The sequence below is a fragment of the Paramisgurnus dabryanus genome, chromosome 4 (genome assembly GCF_030506205.2).
Source record: "Paramisgurnus dabryanus chromosome 4, PD_genome_1.1, whole genome shotgun sequence".
Taxonomy (NCBI): Eukaryota; Metazoa; Chordata; class Actinopteri; order Cypriniformes; family Cobitidae; genus Paramisgurnus; species Paramisgurnus dabryanus.
The window spans coordinates 28,515,726-28,539,747 of NC_133340.1; the positions used below are offsets into that span (position 1 = coordinate 28,515,726).

At 37.5% G+C, this 24,022-nt stretch overlaps 1 protein-coding gene across 3 annotated transcripts in view; it reads right to left on the bottom strand.

The window, feature by feature from the left end:
• The window catches only part of farp1 (FERM, RhoGEF (ARHGEF) and pleckstrin domain protein 1 (chondrocyte-derived)), a 74,133-nt gene extending 50,706 nt beyond the window's left edge, over positions 1-23,427 (bottom strand). For all 3 annotated transcript variants that reach the window (XM_065254137.2, XM_065254138.2, XM_065254136.2), the window contains exons 1-2: positions 23,229-23,427; positions 11,893-12,082 (exon numbers count right to left, since the gene is read on the bottom strand). In XM_065254137.2, coding sequence (XP_065110209.1) covers positions 11,893-12,066 — 174 coding nt within the window. In that variant the 5' untranslated portion in view covers positions 12,067-12,082; positions 23,229-23,427. The remainder of the gene's footprint in view (positions 1-11,892; positions 12,083-23,228) is intronic.
• Between the last annotated feature and the right edge of the window lie 595 nt (positions 23,428-24,022).

Consider the following 24,022-nt stretch of genomic DNA (forward strand, 5'->3'; position numbering starts at 1 on the left):
TGTTATATTGTACACTAAAATATATTAGGTATTCTGTATCTTGAAGCTGACACCCTTAAAGGCGCAAAAGAGGATGTTTTTCGCCGACTGAGAATCCAAAAACGTTTACTGAGTTTTTAAAATGAGCGCATGCGTAATTTCTAGGGAACGCCTTCCAAAACTCGTGCACGAATATTTGAACACAAGTGTTTGTTTACCACCGGCATATGCTGTGCAGCATGACTCGCGTCAGTGGATTCATTATGTGAAATGATGATAATAACAAATAAGACGTTAAAACGTTAGATCAGTCGACGCTACTCCCATTTCAACTAGCATGTAGCAGACTGGTCACTGCCTTACAACTACAAGAACAACGTCAATATACTTGAATAACAGTACAACAATAATTATTCCCCAAAGAACGAATAATCACTGTTACCTGTCGGGAAGAATTTTGTGACCTGCGCGTCTGTCTTGACACCTCTCTGTTCCTTTATTGCTCTCCAGCGTTGAAATGTTTCTCCAATAACGACTCTGTTTAAATTACGTTCTTCTGACAATTTTATCCTATTCCCAGCGGCTTAAAAAAGTATTTCTTTTACGTCCTCCTTCCAGTTTCTTCTCTACCGTGGTGCAAATTCGAGGAGAAAAGCAGGATCGACAATGAAAACAAAACGAAACTTAAGATGGAGTTTCATGCGCTATGCGCATGCGTCGCCTGTGTTTAGTTACTGAAGCGCGCACGTCTCTCACAAGGATCGTAATAGCAGTGATTGACAAGCAAGAGGGCCAATCGCTTATGCGATGACCGCATGAGCAATTGGCTGATGTTTTTAAGGCCCTATCTTGTGCACAGATGACGTATATTAATAATATTACTTTCAGTGCAGCTAATAAATAGTCTTTTATCATTTAGTAAAGACAGTTTCAAGTAATATTGCAAAAATGTATAAAACAAACATCCTCTTTTGCACCTATAACTTTTAGTTAAAAATAAACAAAAATATACATGCAATTTTAAAGATTACATTTTTTGTGAAATGTCAGTTTTTCAGTACATAAATAAAGGTACATGAAGTAACAGAGATGGCGATAGAAAGTCAAAATTACAGACTGCATTTTTAAAGGTGTGCTTGATTATGATTTCAATTTTTTTTACTTCAGTTAGTGTGTAATTTTGCAAATGTTGTTTATGTTCAAACATCAATGCTCAAAGTTCAATGCAATGGAATATATTTTCTTTAATAAAAATTGCATTTCAAAAACTACAAACGAATGGCTGGATGGACTACAGTGAGATTCTTCCTGGTTTAGTGACATCACAAACCCCAAAATTTACACAAACCTTGCCCCAGGAACATGCAACAAAAGGGTGAGGCCATGTTAAGTTGCATTTTGGTTTAGCAAGGATGTAAACAAAAGGCATCACCTTTTGGCTAAGCTAACTAGTTAGCTAAATGCTAATTCATACTTCTCAGACAAATGCCTGCAAACTTCTTTTTAATCTCACCAGCGAACTTCGAATGTTGGTGTTTGTGTGATCAGGAACACCAACAAGGCTTTTAAATGCCATAAGTTTTATTCATTGTTGCAGGCTACCATTTCAAAAATCTCACCTAAAGTTGCCAGCAGATTTTAAAGGGAGTTACATCCCTGCAATCCATTGCAAACTTACATTTATATCTGTCCCACATTACAGCACTCCATCAATATACTTTTAGTGATTACATTATAGAAAAAATTTAGCAAATGCCATTTCATATTGACTAAGTGGCACTAAACTAATTCTCACCGCATGACTTGTCAAATACGCAAACAAGGTTTAACTGTGAACTGGAAGACATACTGCTGTTTTCAACCACCTTAATAATCAGCCACTCACTGAAGGCTGTTATTATGGACTTATATGGGAGCCCACGGCCCGATGTCAATGGACTTTTACAGCCGGCCAACATATAGGCTTATTATGTCCCACAAGTCATGTTTCAGACCTTTAACAGACTCAAAAATGAGAAGCTATGAATCTTACGCAGTAAAATGTATGTGCAGGACAAAGACGAACGTAAGAAATGAAACAAAAACCGCTTTAGCGTAATGATGTGTGAGAACAGCTCGAGAAAATAAATGGAGAACATTTGGTTCACAACAGGAAAAATGCAAAGGCTCAGCCTGGAGACAGGAAAACTTCATCTATTAAAACGGAAGAGAATCATTCAAGAAAAGACGAGTGCCAGAACAAACCCCAAAGTTCACTGAGGTTTTTCATTCGACTGCAAAACTTTATGAAACATTGAGCTTAGCTTTGTGATTTATAGTTCATGTCTGTTAGCTATCTATATGCTAATGTACATCAAAAATATTGATGAGTCAACTTTGTCAATGCATATTCATCAGAGTCAGTTAACCCCACCCCCTTATTTACATATTGCAGTAGGACCGCATTTTATTCTGTCGCAATGGTATATATGTATGATATGCACCAATGAATCATTCATGACAAATAACATTTAGCCTGTCGACTGTATTTCAAACTAAACTAGCATGTTGGTTTCCTCATTCTCCAAATGATCATTCTTTACTGTAGAGATTACGGTAGTTTGCCGTCTACAGTAGATCTTCAGGACACAGACATGAAGTCACAGATCCACCCAAAACACATTCATGCATTCGAATGGAGAGATAGCATCAATCCAGAAGGAATGTCATTTCCTGCAGATAAATCAAAACGCAGTAAGGGAGTTTCCTTGTTTAGATGTGATGAATGAAACCAATATATCCAGCATGAGACAGATTTTTGTCTAAAATGAAATACTTTGAAATAGCAGACATTTTGGGTGGATATATTGACCACCTATCAAAGCAGATTTTCCACAATAAGAGAGTCCAGGAACTGGGTTGGTCTGGTAGTAGGGTTTAATAGGTCCGTTGATGTTTCCTGTGGGGTTAAATGAAAGATGAAAGATTGAAGGAGGGTCGAGAGGTTCTTCTGCGGTCAGACTGCTATGATTACTGCAGGAAAACGGCAATTACAAGTCCTACAGTTTAAAAGCATAAGGTGGGCGACCTAACCACGAATATTGGTCCAAAAACTGCTGGTTTAATGCGTTGTGTCCTGTAAAAGCAACAGAACGTTCAGGAAATGTTGACTGAAGCTGCCAGACGGGAGCTTATTTTAAATAGAAACAAAGGAAATTGTTAATAAGGGTTAAATAAACATTGGCACTAAACCTCTATATTGTTCTCCTCGGTAACGGATGCCGTGTGGACATCACAACACGCGCTCGGGGTGATTAATTCTGTCAAGTTTGCAGTCTTAAATTTACCTTCTAAAATAAGAAAACCACCCTAACAATTTACCACGGTAATTACAGTTTCAAAATACCAAACCACTACAGAAAAAAAAAGTTTTTTCCAGGTCATGATAGGTTAACTTGCCAAGCAAGTATTTTAAACAGTCAACGTGTTCTTTAGCATATCCATCAATAAAACTTATCAGTCACCATTTCTTCACAGTAAATGTTCCTGTAGAGCACCACGTTAGCCATGCAAAGTTCAAAGGTTCGATTCCCAGTCGCTTCGGATAAAAGCTTCTTCCAAAAGCCCACATTTGGTTTCACTAAAGGTTTTAGTGCTGATTCAAACAAATATCACAAACATTCACGACTGGAAACACTCCCACAATCCCAACCCTTCATGAGGATTAAGTATAATCTCAAATGCTTGAGCACTATTTAAGCACATTCCATCCAGAATCAACACAGACCCGCCTCCAGTGATCCTATATGAGGAAATACAGCAGGAGCAGGAAACAGATGGGATTGTGGGATTGATGAGAGGATTAACCCATGAAGTCTGAAGCCTCTGGCTTCTTTTCTCCAGCAGAAACGATCAGTGTATTCATGAGACCGCACTTTTGCATTATGCATCAAAGATTCACCCAAAAACTAGCTGGTTTATGATTAGCTGCTGCTAAGCAGCACGCATTACGTTAGCTTTAGCGTAATGAGATAGCGGGTTTGGCACAGGTATGATTTTCGAGGAAAAAAGATTATTAGATTTAAGCTTGAAATCTGTGCCATGATATCAGTACTTAGTTTTGAGAGGATCATCATAACGAAAACGTTTTTATGTATGCTATCAGATCATCTAAGCTGCAGAGTAGCGGTTCTTCTAGATATTTAGATTAATTCATATCATGGGGCAGTTGAATGCTTCATTCTGATTGGTGTCCTTTGAATGATTAAAAAAAAAAAAAAAAAAAAAAAAAAAAAAAATGCACCTCTGGTGTAACGGCACTTTGCTTTGCTTCGCATTACCAACTTCGGTGTGCAAATTATTTAATGGCCCGACATCAATTATTCCTTACGTAACGCTCAATGTTCAGAATAGAATTCAACAACAAAAGTATAACAAGTTACTGAAAATAGCATGCATTATACATAAAAAGTATGCATTCGAATGGTCGGATCTTATGCATGAACACACGCGCAAGACAAATTGACTCTTCAATCCAAGGTGACTTACAGTGCATTAGGTATACATTTTATCAGTATGTGTGTTCCCTAGGATCGAACCTGTGACCTTTTGGGCTGCTAAGGCAATACTAAAAAATGTATGCAAATTGTTCATAAAACTATTAATTATTCATAAATTGACAAAAATACATCATGGTTGGAGTCATTTAACTCTGTAGAGCTTCTCATACTAGTTTCAGAAAATAGTAGACTACTAAACTAGCGTTTCAAATTTGAGAAAAATGTAATAAAATGCTATCATAATCAATTTCCACATTTGTTAGACAAGAAAGACTCACATCGAAAGATGTTAAAGTTGTGTGGAGAGGTTCTAAACAAAAGCATCCAGCGCCCGTTCGGCTCGATCCATCCTTTAAAACGTCGGCCAATAATGAGAATAAAGGATGAACAGATGCCAAACACATGAGATATGACCCATCTGCACAAAGCAATGCTTTATACTGTCACTGCTATCCCGGACCACCCTGCAAACAACCATAAAGCTCGGGAGAAATTTAAAGACATAGAAATGGGTGTTGATAGCGATAACCCACATTTGGTCACCTCGTCTGTTTCCCCAGGGATTGATGAAGGTGACGCCAAACACAGTCTGTTCGCTCCGTAGGGAGTCACAGCGGGGGTCTTAGCACAAATTCATGAACAGAAGCCCCTCCCTTGACTGAAGACCATTCGGGGGGATAAATGGGAGACGCATGTCTTATCTATGAATGATCTCTAGGGCTGATTGTGAGGAGAGTTGGGGGAAACATCATATATAGGTACACAAAGACAAAATCCAATATATCCATTTATATAATGCAGTATAAAAATACTGTAGTGTGCACATGTGCATCTTTACAATATAATTTTTTATTTAATATTCTAAAAGCAATCCATTTTAAGTCAAGATGAAATCTAATTTTTTACTGTTTTAAAAAAGAAACATTAATGTCTTAGTGTAAATGATTCATTATTACTATAACTATTATTATTATTATTATTATTATTATTATTATTATTATTATTATTATTATTATTATTATTATTATTATGTATTAGAATTTTTATTTATGCATAGTGCATTCAATCTACACATTTTTTAACAGTACAGTATGCATGTTCCATTGCTAACGCAATGCTCTACCAACAACACTATGCAATTTTACACTACACAATACTTTACATTTTTATCAGTCCCTGGGGATTAAACCCATGAGTTTTGCATTAAGATAACATAAAGATTTATGATCTGAGCTACAGACACACCAAGCAGTAAATTATGCAGCAAATTAAACTAGAACATTTCAGGACAAACTCTTTGTTGGCTTGAGAAAGCCAACAAGTTCAAACTAGTTAAAAAACTTTGTAGATTAAGATTGTTGTAGTTTTTAAAGTTGGAAGTTTGAAAGTTAAATGAATAATAAATATCTAGCTATATATGAACATTATATAGCATAAAGCTAGCATGATTTAACATGAAGTTGCCATGATTTCACAAAGCTGACATGATGTTAACAAAGCTAACTTAATTTTAAATGAAGCTATGGTTTAACATTATGCTCACGTGATTTAACAAGAAGCTAACATGATTTAACATCTTGCTAACATGAAATTACCATGATTTAACATGTAGCTAACATGACATTAGCATTAATTAATATCAAGCTGGCATAGCATAGCAAGATTTAATATTGAGCTAACATTATTATTATATATTTAACATGACGTTAGCATGATTTAACATGCAGCTAACATGACATTAACATGCAGCTAACATGACATTAGCATGATTTAACATGCAGCTAACATGACATTAGCATGATTTAACATGAAGCTAGCATAGCATTAGCATGATTTAAAATTGAGCTTACATTATTATATAGGCTATTTAACATGAAGTTATTTAACATGTAACTAGTGTGACATTGGCATGATTAAACATGACGTTAGCATGTTTTAAAATGAGGTTAGCATGATTTAACATTGAGCTAACATTCATATCTAAACGAATGTGTTCGATCTACACATTATGTACACAAACAGTATTTTTCCACAGAAACATGTTTTGTTCATGTACTAACACTACAATCCTGTGTGGATTGAGCCGTGTGACCAGTGACCGGATAACATTAGATGTACCTTTACCCGTGTGAATTATTAAAGCTGTGAGATGCTACTGGTACAGAGGTTTTCTCTCAGTGTCCGCTGTCTACATAACCACACACGCACCCAAAGATGATCAGGTAACAACCCTGGACAGATACTACAGAGAGAATCCACCGGGTACATCACTGCCGACAGAGGACTGACAAAGTGAACAACATGTGGGTATAAACAAACACAAACCATGTTGAGATGCATTATAATGAGTAAACAATCTAGAAAGTATCACATTTAATATCAAGCAGAGTATCCATGTGCGAGATCCGGGACTGCGGGCATGGCAGGCACCCAGGAACACAATTTAAAATACACATAAACTACATTAAAATACACTGATCTTAAAAACAAACAATGAATTTATTTCAGAACTGTAACCACATCACTAGAGTTATATATAAAAAAACTTAATAAACTTTCTAAAAAAATATCTATTAAGCCAAAAATGCCCAAAGGGATCTACATCTAAAAGTACTGAAGGCCTAAAATGCACACTGTATGATGAATGATGCACTTAAGATATGACAGGAAAGTTATTCTTAGATTAAATAAATGAATTCTTTAAATAAGAAATAGGCCTTGACAAATGGACCAGAACCCAAGAGAAGCTTCAGAGACTTTGAAAGGACGCTCGCTCAGAAATGTCAAATTGAAAATCGGTCAAGTACAGCATCTGCTACGCTGGGTGGAGGTAAATAATGTTGGCACAACAACACAGTCAGATAGCATGACAATCTGGATATGCAAATAACTCAAAACTAATTTAGGGACAAACGCTATGAGTTCAAGTTTGTGTGAGAGCTTTATGAAGAGATGTTTTTATCCACAGTTCTTCCTGTTAGACCACCAAAGAGGCGTTACCAGGAATCTTCACAGTAATGTGTTGCTTACAGACAAGTACGGAGATGAAATCCTCTTTATATCGTCTTTAATCCTGCTATGATTACTTTACCAGACCGCCAGGGACGCAAAAAAAATAGCGCACCGCAAGAGCGCACCGCAAGAGCGCACCGAGCGTTAACCTTTTTTCTTTTTAACTGATCATTTTAATCGGTCATAAATTCTTACCTTTGGTTAAAAAACCTTTATTATCAGTACAGTTACGAAAATAAAGAATCTTTATACCTTTTGTGATATTCCCAGCAATATCTTACGTGTTTGAAATAAAGGACACTGTGTTTGTTTTTTCTAAATGACAGTCTTGCATTTAGAGGTAAACCGCAGACTCCAGGCGTCCAATAACATCTCCAAACATCACGACACACCCTTCATTATATGAATACTTTACATTTTCTGTCCTTTACAAAAAAACCAAAGCTTTAGCTAAAATGCAACTATTTGACCAAAGAAACATCTCCATCTGGAATAACACGGACAAAAATTCTGGTTAAACTCAACTTCATTATTAAACTCCACTATGAAAGCAGACTTTCAAGCTTCTGTATATGAATAAACGCTCACTTTAAACGCTGCAGTTTTGTTATAAACCCTCATTAAGCCAATTTAGACAATAAGCAGTTGCTCGACTGCGGGCTTGTAACTACCTACTCGAATGAAAATAGAGAATTAAATATGAGAAACTGCAAAGCAGAATGTTTAAAAATATCACAAAAGTTTTGTTGAGATGCTGTGGTGAATTTAGACACAGCACACACAAACAAACACACACACAGTTGGGACCTTCAACTTCTTTAAAGGAATATTCCATTTTCTTAAAAGAAAAATCCAGATAATTTACTCACCACCATGTCATCCAAAATGTTGATGTCTTTCTTTGTTCAGTCGAGAAGATATTATGTTTTTTGAGGAAAACATTGCAGGATTTTTCTCATTTTAATAGACTTTAATAGAGCCCAAAAATTAACACTTAAAGGGATACTTCACCGATTTAGCATTCAGCTTTGTATCTGTAGAAACCCGGCAGTATTACTGAATGACCATGTTTCCCTCCCTCATTTCCCCCTGAGAGGAGAGATATCTGCATTTTGGTTCTGCAAAAAAGTCCTCCGATGATGTAATATGACGATTTTTGCATCATCGGAGGACTTTTTTGCAGAACCAAAATGCAGATATCTCTCCTCTCAGGGGGAAATGATGGAGGGAAACATGGTCATTCAGTAATACTGCCGGGTTTCTACAGATACAAAGCTGAATGCTAAATCGGTGAAGTATCCCTTTAACTCAACACGTAACAGTTTTTTTCAACGGAGTTTCAAAAGACTCTTAACGATCCCAAACGAGGCTTTAAAAGTGTATATTTGTTATTTTTATGGTCAAAAATGACAATCGTTTTACTAGATAAGACCCTTATGCCTTGTTTGGGATCGTTTATAGTCTTTTGAAACTCCGTTGAAAAAAACTGTTACGTGTTGAGTTATGCGTCTTTTGCAGCGATTTTTGTGTGAGCATACCAGTGAACACCCCTGACCACTCGGTGAGTTTCACGTCTTTGTAAACGAAAGTTTAATGCATTTTAGGAAGGATTGTTCCAGTGCACCATTAAACCCATTGTAAATGTGGGAGGTGAAACACAAACCCCCCAAAATTCTCGGGGCAGCCGCATATGTCAAAATTTCAGTCAAAACCGTTCTATTTCATCATAAACAATCTGAAAACAGGGCTTTAAGTGTAAAATACCGAACTTGTCCTTTAAGCTTGTGAATGTGTCAGGGGCGGAGCCATGCTCAGTGGCTCCAGTGCATCATCGAGCCACTATTTTAACCCCGCCCAAATAATCCTGAACACAGAAATGGTGAACTCCACAATTTAAACATAATTGCGTCTTTGCAACGCGTTTCGACAATACATTTCTAAAAAATGTTAAGTGTTTCGAAACAACTGTCTGAAAAGACTTTATTGAACAATGGATTTGTAAGCAGCGCAGATTCTGCACGATTCTAGAGAAACTCCTGGAAAGTTCAACTATTCCTTTCCAGATTTCAAAGAAATTAGGTGTGTATTCAAGTCTGGGCTGAGATGCACAAATACACACGACTACTGTAATGATTCATACTACTTCATTTTCTTTCTGACAGATGAAGTGTTTCATTTCAATAGCATCAACACACAAAACCGCAAAAAATTGCTTCTGGCATTCAACAAAATAGCCACTGAAATGGACATCAAATCTAGTCATGTATTAAATCAAATAGATGCATTTATTCTCATCTAAACCTCTGGGTCCTCACAGGAAATCTGCCCTTTATATCCCAGCATGCTTTTGAAGATCAGTCAATAACATCTTTAAAACACAGATGAAACATCAAACACTTTTATCTGAAGGATTCTGGGAACTTCCTTTGCTCTCATTCCAACACTGATCTAAAGGTATTGTATGTACACTGAAGATAAGATACTGTTCTCACATCAGCTGATCGGCTAAATACCGAAGCACAATATAAACAAACACAGCAGTGCTAGAAGAGCTACTTACATTTCCATTTATGCACTTGGAAGACGCTTTTATCTAAAGCGACTTACAGTGCAACTTTTGTTTAGTATGCGTGTTCCCTGTGTTTGAACCCATGACCTTTTGCGCTGCTAACGCAATGCTCTACCACTGAGCTATACAGAAACACTTCTTATGCAAATTTATGCAGCTCCTTAAAGTCTCCTTGAAATCAGAACAGGCCCTATTTATTGCTAATACACATTATTCAAAAAGAAATTTATGTGCTTAATGCACAAATGTAACAAACATATGGCAATAAATGCAAACATTGAAGTGTTTATATTGAGATATGTGGTGGTAATGATGAACTTTTCAGAATAAATCCCCCATAATTCACAGCAAAATCACATTTGAATGTATTGGAGGACTAAATTCCCAATAGTCCAGCTCCGTGTCGAAAATCGCTGTTTTCCAGATTTCATGGTGACTTCAATAAAAAAATGCCATTGCAAAGACCTCCACATTACATTTACAAACCCAAAGATTGTAATGAATTCAATAAAGCCACTAACATATGATAAATATTTATGATTCAAGGAGAGAGGAGTGCTTGCATACATTTTTTATCAATGGCTGCTTCTCATTTCGGAGTCAACATCTTTCAGAGGTCGCATATGTGGGCCGCATACGTCATCAAGGTTTATTACTTTTATTTAAAGTAAGAATGACACTAGAGTGATTATGTCTTTCAAAATTTTACTAAAATTTGAGAATTTTGGTGACGTATGCAATCAAAAGACACCTTCGAAATGAGATGCAGCTAATTTCAATATTTCAACAGAGATCAGACTGTCTGATTCAGTTTCGGGCTGTTAAGGTGGATGTTAAAAATAAAAGAGACTCGTTCTTCAGCTATCAATACAAACACAAGCAACAGTTTGTTGGAAAAATCATTTCCCAAAATTATTAACTAATATAACTATATATATAAGCAGGAAAAGTAATGCTAACTAACAAAACTGTCAAATATTACGGCCACCAAAAACCAAAACAAATGCAACATCACTGCCAGTGATTTATTCACCACGACTGTCATGGCTGAGTGAAAACCGATTGATGATCGCCTCAGGAAACCCGAGATCAATTTAAGTGAGACTGACAGCGCTTGCTGGGCTACCTGCAGGCATTTTACAACACTGTCGCCCATACCAGAGCACAGGACTTTCAAATCCCTTATCTTACTAACAGCTAAACCTGGTTGGGCGGTGCCTGAACGTCAACAGTCGGCCCTCGAGGCATCACAGGAGCGATGGGTGTGGCATCATTGGGCAGGATAGATTTCGCAAACCCGTAACAAAGACTAAACTGCTTTATCCACGCTGTCGATATGTTCAGTGGGTTTCTAAAAGAGATCTTCAGTGTGATAATAATAGATCCCTCGGACGGGCTCTCGCTAAATAGAAGGAATTTGAGAAGTTATTTTCTTCCCTCCAGTTTCCCAACACGCCTGAGGAGCTTAAGGCTCCCTTGGTGCCGATCAATGAGGGCATTTTCTCATTAGTGAACAAGGCTGAAGCTTTTCAACATCATTACTATTCCCCAGGGAACTGAAAGGACCAGAAGGGAGGGCAAGTGAGCACAATAGAGTCTAAACTTGAGAGGAAAGACAGCAGACGCTTTACTGTATACATGCCGGACTGCAGGGGCACACGAATCAAGGGTTTTTCCCCCACGATACGTCTACTTTTCAAAAAACATACATGCCATGCACAATATACATACTGCAGAACTAGTAAGAATAGTACACCAGTAAGTAAACGGAGTTAATCAATAATAGCGACTTACCGACACATTAAAGACTTCCGTAGCATCGTCCAGCATCTGAACTCGGATGGACACCTGTCTGCCTGGAGGCATGACCGGGGGCCGCTGGCCGGGCTCCAGAGTACTGATGCCCATACTGTCAGGCGCCCCGAGCCTCTGGCCTGCAACTGAGGGCCGCTCCTCTGGCTCCACCATACTGCCGAAAACCCACCTGAAGAGGAGTTGAAAATTAGTTGTAATTCACTGTACCATGTTTATTATCAACGGCTATACTTTTGAGTTACATTTTTTGTGGAAATTTTTGCCTTTATTAGACAGACAGTAGTTTTCGGAGATGACAGGAAAGTACATGATATAGAGAGAGGGGTGCGGGACCGGCAAATGATCTCGAGTCGGGGATCAAACTCAGGTCGCTGAAAGCTCGCCTGAGCCACATGTCGGTAAACTGCCCACTGCCCTGTTATTTTAAACATCACAACATACATACAGAGATTATTATATTACATGTAATATCGAGGAAAGCTGTGTCAACAGTCTCTCTGCAACCTGTATCAACCTAAAACTTTGACTATACGTAATGTTTTGAAGTATTAAAACATTTGGTTATTGCAAACCATTTGCAATGTATGCACATTTGTGATATTTCTTTGATTTCGATATATCTTGCAGGACATACAAAAAGTAATATACGATAACTTGCAAAATAATTTAACATACAACACAATAATGCTTTAAGCTTGTAAAATCAACTTAAACAATAATAAAACATATTTAAAAATAGGGATGCGTGATAATTCGCATGCAATATCATGGGCATTTGGTTAGTAAAGCCGCTTCCTTGATAAGTAGTAAATCGCCATCACCTGCTATTCGGATGGAGTGGCATTTACTACACAAAGCCATAGATCACTGACAAAGTTGGGCCATATCGCATACATATATCGCAGGTGATACATCCACAATAATTAATGCGAAATTTATCAGTGAACTACGGCTTTGTGTAGTAAATGCCGCTCCATCTGAAAGCAGGTGATGCCGATTTACTACTTATCAAGGCACCGGCTTTACTGACCAGATACGCATGATATCACATGCAAATCATTGCGCACCCTATTTAAAAACTAAAAATTATGTAACAAAGACAAAATTTATTAGACACATTATTTTTAGGGAATCATGCATTAGAAATGGCTACTTTTATCATCTAACCGGTAAACAACAGCGCTGGAAACACAACACGTCGCGTCTGATGAACTCAACAAGGTCTAATGCAGTTTTAAAGGATTAAAGACAAACAATAGGCCTTCAAATCCTCAGTTATGCACATGTGTAAAAATGCAGGGTTTATGAAAGGAGGATTAAATCTGCAGATGTCTGACCCTAAAGTGATTAAACATTGTGTCACAGCTCTAATATAACAAATGGTTTAAGCTTGTGAACATTTTGAGTCTATGGTTGAATCTAAACCAACCAATCTGTTAATAGAGGATGTGCAAGTAACATTCAAGTTAAAACAGCCACTGAAAAATGTGTTGTCCGTTTCATTAAGTTGCAAAGCAGAATAAACCAACTAGCATGAAACTCTCAAGATCGATCTCTCTGTAAATATCAGTATGGACCGCTACAAGGTCCACATCACTCGACCATTCGCTAGAATGAATGTCACGAGGCAGTTGCCATGGACACAGGCAGGAAATGGGCCAAAACGATACAGCAATAGAACACTGCTCTGATGAAACTGAAGAAAATTATACACCTCACAGTCCTAACTCTATCAAAAAGAAAGAAAGAGAGCGAGAGAGCGATCAGATCCTCAGACCAATTATTCACTAAAAAGCTGTTGCTATAATAGCATAAAATGGTTGCCATGGAGATGACACTTTCATTTCCTCACCAGGGACTCTAAAAGTACACTAGAAAGATGACATGAAAGCGTACAGCGCCATTACTCTTAGTTTATTTAAGGACATTCTTTGTAAATTTGTGGAAATTTATATACAGTATCACAAGCAAACATAGCTTCCTGAACATCTGACTCATCTTCATCTGCGGCCACAATTCCCATATATTGTAATTTTTTTATAGAAATAAAAACAAAACACAGATTTTTTCAACCCTAATTGTAATATGCATATCACAATGATTTGTAATAATCAAATCATTTTAAAACTTCTGTTTAAATTCTTGTCAAAACAAAATGTTTTAAACATATTGGGGTTGCGCGCTCACGCATCTGTGTACATGCTTCGGATCTGTCAGTCAGCGCTGTCTTATCGCTCTTAATAACAATTGGGTCCCGAATTTTAAAGGGGCCATAAATCTGACTTTTTCCATGTTTAAGTGCTATGATTGGGTCTCCAGGGTTCTTATAAACCTAGAAAATGTGAGAAAGACCAACCCAGTAACTTCGTTTTGGCAAACCATTCTCTACAAGCATGTGAGAATTAAGTCTTTCAGATTTCACTTGTTTTGTGAGGTAGGCCATTTATAATAATATCATCCCTTAATCTACACTATCCAACACGGGCACTGCTATTTAGTGCAGAGAGAAAGAGAAAAAATTGACAGAAAAATTGAGTTTCAATGACCCCTATAACATCAAGAAAGTCCTGGAATTTATTTTCTAATTCTTGCATGTTTTAAAACCGAAACCAAAATGTCAGACGTGCACATGGACACTAGGGCTGTAACAATATATCGTGCAAATGCGCATTTTCTCAATGAATGAATTTGAATGAATTACGGTGAAATGGCACCACATCCAAAACCCAGAGGGCGCTCTCGTGCAGAAACTCCAATTGTGCCACAGAAGAAGTAGCATTACGGACGCTATTCCAGGAAATGTCTAGAAGGATATTTATATTGCCGTTCTTCAGATTGTTTCAGGTATTTTCATGATAATAAAATATTTTGAATGATTTTGTTTAACGAGTGTTGCTTTTAAATGCATGTTATAAACGACTCCGACTCATAATGATTTTAGATTGATAAGGACTTCCTACTGATCACAGAGCCATAGTAGACGCACAAGCTGTGCATGAAATACACAACCGCAGCCTTGCGATGCAGAATCGATTTTAGACAGGTCTTCTTAATGGGACACGCGATTTATCGTTACAGCCCTGATGGACACGCATCTTTGTATAGGTAAAGTGTTTAGTACGGTAAACCTATTAGATAACATACAAATTAAAATAATTTTAGATGTTTAACGGCTGTTTAGAGCAATGGGATCGCTAGACGATCAAATAGCTCAAAATTACACTGTGAGCATTTGCACATTTTATAATGTATATGCATTTTACAAACTTATTTAATTGCAGTTCATATTTTATCTCATTATTTAGCAAGTTATCGCATACCACATTTTCCTTCAATATTATGCATATCTATGGATTAAATGCACCAATAAAGCACCCACCCACAGTCCACTCAAAGTCTTCAGGTTTCTAGCTACAACTCCTGCAATCTACATCTATACGATATTTCACCAATTTCACGCTCATTTCATCAGCTGGATAAGTCTGCTCCCCGACACGTCCCACGTTTTAAGGTAGCATTCACATCTGTAGTAAACAAACATCACATTCTGATCCCAGATACAGCCCACATTCCTCCACAAGATCTCTAATCACAAATCCAGCAGACGCTGAACATTCCCACAGAATTCCCTTCATCATCCGTACTCAGACACGTGAGCATCAAACACAAGTCTCGACAGGTCACGAGCGCAGGGGGTTTCTGCAGCTGTGCACTCAACCTTGGGAATTTTGTCAGCCTTTGCTAATTCGACCGTAAATTCAGAGTCCAACAGTAGGATTATCACACATAATTGATCCCGGACCTCACCGACCTCCTTCTGGAGATCCTCAAAGGGATCTACGTTACTGAAACAGGGTCAATAATCCCCTGAATACTGTGAAAGCTCTTGTATATGGAAGTCTGTCTTGGTGTATTATGGGTATATCCAGTGGACCTGATGTTTGTTTGTTTAGATCTGATCAATACAGCTTATCAGCTATCAGCAAGGATTTGTTGATCCTGATGTTCCTACAGTAGACAGGAATGTAATGAAACAGTGATTTGAGTTGAGTTTTCTTGTTATGTTAGATGGTGCTGATGAAAAGTCATTTTGATATTGATTTTCAACACTTGTTTGGTCTTTTTTGTGATAGGCCAATACAGACAACGAAAATGCACAGTATAGCATTAGATTTAGGGCTGGGGGATATTATTGGCCATGATGAATGGTGATGTGCGATTGTTTTCTCAGTATTTTCTACAATGCGGAATCATTGTTTACATGCAAGTTAAAACCTCGTGTGAGATGTCAAAATCACCTTTAAAAGCTAACATCTGAGCTCTGTCCCATAAAAATTTGCAGCAGAGCTTCTGTGGCAAAGAAAAATGGTTATATCAGACCATACTTGGGCTGCAACTAACCATTATCTTCGTAATCGATTAATCAGGCGATTATTTTAGATTAATCGACTAATCGGTTACTCATCGACACCCTCATGTTGTTATAAACCTGTATGAATTTTTATTTTATTTTGATGAACACAAAAAAAGATATTTTGTTAAATGATTGGAAGCACACAGTTGATGGTACCCGTTGAATTCCATCGTATTGTTTTATTCCTACTATGGAAGTCAATGGTTACAATCAGCCATGTGCTTACCATTATTAATCAAAATATCTTCATTATTTATTAAAAAAATCTTCTTTTGTGTTGATCAGAAAAAAATTATACATTTAACAACATGAGGTTGAGAATATGATGACAGAATTTTCATTTTTAAGCTTTAAATAAGAAATGTTTTTAAATAGTAAACATCTTTTAATGTCAAAATATTAATAAACAAAACGTATGGAGTCTTCTGGAATTTGGGTGGCGAATATACTTTGTCACAGTTGAATAAACTCATTTTAATCTTCAACTTTAGACCTTGATGAATATTAACATTATTAATTATTAACAAAATAAATAAGCCATTATGATATGAAAGTGATATACATGTGATGTTACAGTAATAAAAACCTTGATTTCCCCCTTACTTTAAAACAGATGCTTAGTTTATGATTCATTCATATTTTTATGAAAACTCAACAACAATTCAACAAATACAAACTCACTTATATTAAAGGACAAAATTAAATCTTAATCAACCAGCGAACCCAGCCCATTGGGTTGAAATTTAACCTATACTTGGTTGTTTCAAACCATTGTTGGGTAGGCATGGGCCGGTTACCAGTTTCAAGGTATACCGAGGTTTTAAAGAGTCAAGGTTTCAATACCACTAAAATTGTATGTAATACTGTTCTTAAGGTATAAGCTGTGTTTACACAAGCTTAGTTCAATAATTAAGTCATGTAATTGATTTGATGTTTACATTAAATATTATATTTTAATTTGATAATTTTTTTATAATTTTTTTTAAGAATATGATAACTTAAGGAAGGCCCGGATTAACACAGTGAACATACTGCAACACCATGAAACAATGGTATTTTTGCTTAAGATTATAATACTGCCAAAATCTCATACAGGCCCATGCCTATTATTGGGTCAAATATAAAAAAAATTGGGGGTGGTTCATTTAACCCGACGGCTGTGCTCATCCCTTTTTGACCAAAAATAGCCCAGCATTTAAGGGGATAGTTTACCCAAAAATGAAAATCTGGTCATCATTTACTCACAATGGGAAGCACACAGTTAACAGTACCCATTAACTTTCATAGTATTTGTTTTTCCCACTTTAGAAGTCAGTGGGTACCGTCAACAGTCTGCTTACCATCATTTATCAAAATATCTTCTTTTGTATTCAACAAAAGAAAGAAACTCATACAGAAACAACACGAGGGTAGTGTTGTGCCGATAGACGATAGTATCGTGTATCGACGATCGTCCGACATATCGCCAATGGCAGGCTTTCATGGCGATAGTCATGACGATAGTTGGCGAATGGTTGTTATTATCATCATCATCATAGTTTTGCATGCTTTTCCTCGCATGAGGGTTTGTGCTTCACTTTACGCGGAGAGCTTGTAGAGAGAGAGTTCCTTCTTGCACGCAGATGCACTTAATGCGCGCGTCTCGGACTCGTTCTAGCACCTAAATCCAGCGCGTGGATGAGCAGCTACGCTTCCCTCTGTCTCACATGCACGCGCTCTCGCATCTGTCCGAAGTCTAAACATAAACAGAAGTAGTAATCCTTATGTATTTGTGCGGTTTAATGCGTTTCATGCGAGCTGAGGCAAACTATTCCTTTTGTTTAAAATATAACCCGCTGCACAGAGCTGCGCTCTGTCTGAACTTGAAGTCAGATAGTAATCCTGTTTATGATATGCTTTTCAAGGAGTTTTAGCAATACATCCCTCGTGTTTAAAATATGATTGTGTTCCGCTGGACCAGTGTGTTTAAAAAGGCACCTCTGAGAGCACCACTGCTTGACGCATTTAATTATTTTTATGTGCGCTGCGTGTGTCTGCGCAGGTGCATGTTTTTACAGTCATTAAGTAATCGTGTTAAAAATCAGGATTATGATTTTTCCCATAATTGAGCAGCCCTATCTCTGACATTTCCTTGCACTAGAGAGGTTGTTAGCGCGCAGAGGGTTAAAACCAGCGCGTGTCCTGTTCTCCCTCTCTGGCACGCAAAGAGCGTCTGGGCTTTAATGACGCACTCAGATTAATGGCATTAGTTTTAAGAAAGATGCATTCATGACGGTGTTGCTCTTGTTCTTTTTTCCACCAATCAAGTCTTGTCATAAATGAACAAATAAATAAATGAGTAAACTACTGCCCCGCCCCCCGATACTATCGTGTATCGCCGATCTCACAGGCTGACGATAGGACGATCTCAAAATGGGGCATATCGCCCAACACTACACGAGGGTGAGATAACGAAGACAGAATTTTCATTTTTTGGGTGAACTATCCCTTTAACAAAAGAAATAAGAGCGAGAGAGAGAGAGAGAGCAGACAGGAATCAAGATTGCAGATAAAGTAGTGATTAAGTGAAAACTTTGAGTAAATGCCAAACAGTGTCTCTCTGTATTTAGGGGCCGTCCACAAGAGCAAACACAGCAATAAATGGCTCCATTCTTTCCTGTCCAGGGCCGAAGTTACTGGTTACACACATTTAAACTGAATGAGTAATTGAGAAGCGGCTCCTCTGGGACCTTTAATCCCCCCGCTTGGCAGTTTCATTACCCGACCGAACCTCTCGTGTTCAGGGCAGAGGCTTCAGGAACACAGAGTTTTCATTTGTGTGTTAACCACTTCATGTCTGATGTTCTGTTAGCAATACCCACATTACAGCATTACAAACACACAGACTGATGATTTTAACAATGAAAATACAAGCGACAGACTTAAATACATTAATTTACAGATAGATACTTTAGGATAAATGTCTGCTAATGAGCTTTTAAACTTTTTTAAGTTCCCATCGGCTAGGAGCATAATTTGTGAAAGTGATGTGGGCAAGTAATAACACTTATGAATCCAGAGTAGACAAGAAAATATTGCAAAACAAGTCTGACAAAAATGTAACGGTAAATAAAAAAATGTCATTATGTTATTTGGCATACAGAACTGCTCCTCTGTTGACTTAATAACATCCTAATACTGGATTGTGGTTGGAAACAAACACACGATCTGCAGGATACAGGTTGAACAGGTTTATCGACCAACAGAACAGATTTTCTCACACACACTTTAGATTTTGGTAATATAAGCACTCATGTCTAATACCACACTTAATCTTTCCCAAAGGAAAACACACAAACACACACACACACACAAGATCATATTCCCAAAAACAGATGCAGATCCTCTTCTAATCTCATCTGAGACCTACTAAGAAATTAACAAGAGTCCACACATGTAATCTTTCTCACTGGGTGTCAAACAGGGTCCCGTGGCTCTCAATAAACTTCTAAAGGAACCTTAAAGTGACTTAAACTGATTTTAAAATACACAAACACACACACACAAATAGGGCTGCATAACAATTGATCACAACCAATCGTTTGCAAAATAAATAAAAAATTATTTACATCATGTGTGTGTGTGTTTACTTTGTATAATTATTATTTATATATACACAAATACACACACATACATCATGTATTTTAATATATAAATTACATATAAATATAAAAATGTATTTAAACATGTAAATATTAATTAAAATCCACAGATATATGTAAACAAAAACTTTTATTCTGCCAAAGATAAGCTGCTATTAATCGTTATGCAGCCCTACACAAAACAAATATTAAAATGATTTAAAACCACTTCATATCAAGATATTTCTCAGTGTTCTGTATTGTTTTTAGTAACAAATAAACATCTTTGTATTCATGTCAAGCTTTATCATATTTTTTGATAGAAAGTGTGAGAAGGAGGGGCCTTCAAATATTACTGTGAACATTAAAGAGTTTTGTGATCAAAAGGCTCTTCAGAAGAAAAATGTAAACTGAGAAAAACTCATCAATAACATACTGTGTGTGGTCACCAAGGTGTCACTAAATGGTTGCTAGGGTCCTGTGGGTGGTTGCTATGCCATTGTTAGAATGTTGCGATGCAGTTAGTAAAGTATTTAGAGCGATTTTTATCATGTTGCTACAATTATAAATGTGCTATAAATAATGTTAGCAGAGCTCGAGGCAGGGAAACTTTCTCCTCAGTAAGGTGATCATTATGTCATTTTATTGAGATGCTATGATGTGATGGGAATGATGTGTGTCACATTCTCTTTCTATATTTGGTCATCAAGGAGAAAAGATCATGCAAATCACAGCAACCGTGAATAATGTGGTTGCTAAAATAAGTAAAAGGGAAAGATATCCCTTATACTTAAAACGTTGAAAATCAGTCGAGCTAGAAACATGCAAATACAGAACTCATCAGAACCACACAACAGGAAGTGTTTCCCAAAACACACACACACAAACTTCAATTTCAAAACAAGTCCATGTAAAGTGTGATATTAAATATGTTCTCACTTCTTTTTTTGTCACACCACATTAAAATCATGGAAAAACAGGCAGGATTCTCTGCCCTCAAATGCTGGGGGTGTGTCCCCACCCTTCGCTGAAACCACACCAAATCATGGGAAAGCTTCAGTCTCGCTCAACTTTCAAATACAACTACAACCTGAATGGATGCTCACGATTGTGTTAGGGGCGGAGCCATGCTCGGTGGCTCCAGTGCATCATCGAGCCACCGTTTTAGCCCTTCCTAAATAATCCTGAACTCAAAAATTTGGAAAACTGTTGTTTGTCTCTGTGATGCATTTCAGCGATACATTTCTAACATTTATAATGTGTTCAGAAACAATTCTCTGCATTGACTTTGCCCATTGTAACTTTTGACATAGTTCCTACAGTAAATATTGTAAAATGTCATTCTTTTAAGTACTTAAGGACTAACATGCTTTTGGCTTTAACCAAAGTGAATCTAAGCTGTACATTTCATCAGTATGTATGTGTAACCACTGGGAATCAAACAGGGAATTTGCGTTGCTAATGCAAAACTTTACCTATTAAGCTCCAGGACTACTTTACAAACAATATACACAAACAAGTTTATAATACACAAGCATGGTACACATTCAGCTACATGGTCCATCTACCTCTACCGTAAAAATCTGCTTTAGAAAACCAAGAATTCAGGTAATGCCTGTTTCAAAGGACGGCCACAATAAACCACGGCTTTAAGCATTTTATGGCCTATTGTGCTTCCTCCCAAACAGTTAGTCTTTTAAAACCCAATAAAGCAAACATCTTTTTCCACCATATACAAACACACACCCAACAGAGATGGAAGAGCACAATAGCTGTTGCGGTGTGGGTTAATGCTAACCTGCCTTTCAACTTGTCTGCCAGAAATTTCCCATGGATGCGTTGGGTTGAAGCGGATGGCGTTAAACAGTGGGCGTTCTGAGAGACAGACGTGCACAAACTGTATTGTACACATCTGAACACTGATGCCATGAGAAGTGTGCTACAAAGTAGACAACACTACAAATACAAACAAAACAATTAGAGAATACTTTATAACTACCCAGATGAAGAAATTTGGGGTGAAAGTTGTGAACGACTGAAACTGAAACGTGTGAAGCTTTATTTTTGTAAAGCCAGGGCTCAAACCCAACTAAGGCACGGTCTAATTGGAGGTTCTTGCTAAAGTAGGTAAGCATCTGTATTATTACTGTTTATACTTCAGTGAAGTAATTTGAGCAAACCCCTAATAACTAAAGGATTAAATACCACCGATGCAGTTCGCCGAGGTGATACGATTTATGAAATATGACTTGTGGTTTATTTAAAGGGTGAAAAAAATCCCACAGTACATCGAGGGAGGGACCCGAGTCACATAAACCAGAACATCACACAGATTGTGGGCGGAGCTCTAAACTCCAACCACATTAAAATGTCCTAAAAACAACCCTAGCATTATGGCACTGAATATTTCACAGTCAAGCACACGCGCACGCCAGCAACACCAAGGTCATGGGTTTGGTCTCAGGAAACACGTACAGATCACCTTTTTGGATAAAATTGTCTACCAAATGCATGAATGTACATGTTTATATGCAGTAGAAGACTGGCGGTGTGCCATGTGGTGGCGTGTGCTTACAGAAGAACAGCAGATGTAGGTTAGTCGAGTAATCCCTGAGCTTCAGATGTTAGTAGGTTAAGCTGTAGTGAACTACAGTGTGTTAGCAAAATCAGGAATTCATGCCACAGGAAAAGACAAATGTCTACATTTACTTCAAATACAACAATGAATCAAGCAATGACCTCCTTCTTCCAATCTATACCTTCACAACATACTTACAGATGCATTTAATATAAGAGCTATACATTGAGTAGTTAAGGCATAGATCATGCAGATGGAAGTTAGAGGAAAATCACATTAGATTTTCCCGAGTGGCCCTAACAGACTCTTACCATGGTGCAGTGATGGTTCTCCAAGCTAACACTTAAAAAAAGTCTATAAACCACACTATTACCATGTAAAATTAACACATACCATCGTACCCTAGTAGACTAAGACAAGGTGGTACAATTATACTCTTAGTTAGCAAAAGATTCCCAGTGCTAGAGATAGTAGATAAACGAATAACATAGTAAAGCACTACAGTAAAGGTGAGCAATGGAGACATTGTAACACTCAGCATTCGATATGACGCGTGGCAACGGCAAAGATCCGATCGCGTAACCATGGAGATCGCTACAATGTAACGCCGAAACGGCGTTTGCTGAATTCCCACGAACTCTTATTTAGTCTGTAACTTGTTAAAACCGGCATTGAGATCCAAGCAAATAAGCGATGCACTCACCTTTACTCCTGAAATACGATTTCACGTGAGCGTGTGTGCCCGTAAAGTCTTTCACGACGGTAATCCGCGAATAAACGCCGCTGTGCACGAGCTGAAATGGAGATTAATCGGTTTGTTGCTGGTTAATCGCGGGAAGCGCTGCGATATTCCGCCCTCCCGGTCGCCATGACTGAGCGATTGATCCCGGACTGAAACCTCAGGCTCACTCCAGATTATAAAACACTGCCACCAGCCTACAGTACAGCGACACTGCAACACAGCGACACCCAGCGGCGGATTTAATATGCGGTTAAAAAACCAACAAGGACGTCTGGTGGAATTTTTGTGTATCACGTTCGTCGACTCTTAACAAAACTCAAAAATAACACTAGGTGGGATAAGCATACCATCAAACATAACATGGTTATATGCCAAAATACAACTGTACCTCATTGTAAGGGCTGTATGGCATCAAAGTTGGTCTCCCAATTTGGTATTAGCTGGTTTTGCTGGTATTAGCAAGCTGTTTTAGTCACTTTTTAAAATGTCTAGCTGGACTAAGAGCTGACCGACCAGCTTGACCAGCTTCTGACACCTTAAACCTTAAGCTGGTCTTAGCTGGATTCTTTAGTTGGGGGAAATATTACAGGTTTGTTTATAAAAGGTAAAAATAAATTTTATGAATAATAAAACAGTGAGTTTATAAGTTAACAAAAAAATAAACTTTTCATTTTCTATAATAGACTCTTTTCTGTGATGAATCTTGAATTGCAATAATGCCCATGTGAATTATTAAACTTAAAGGGATAGTTCAC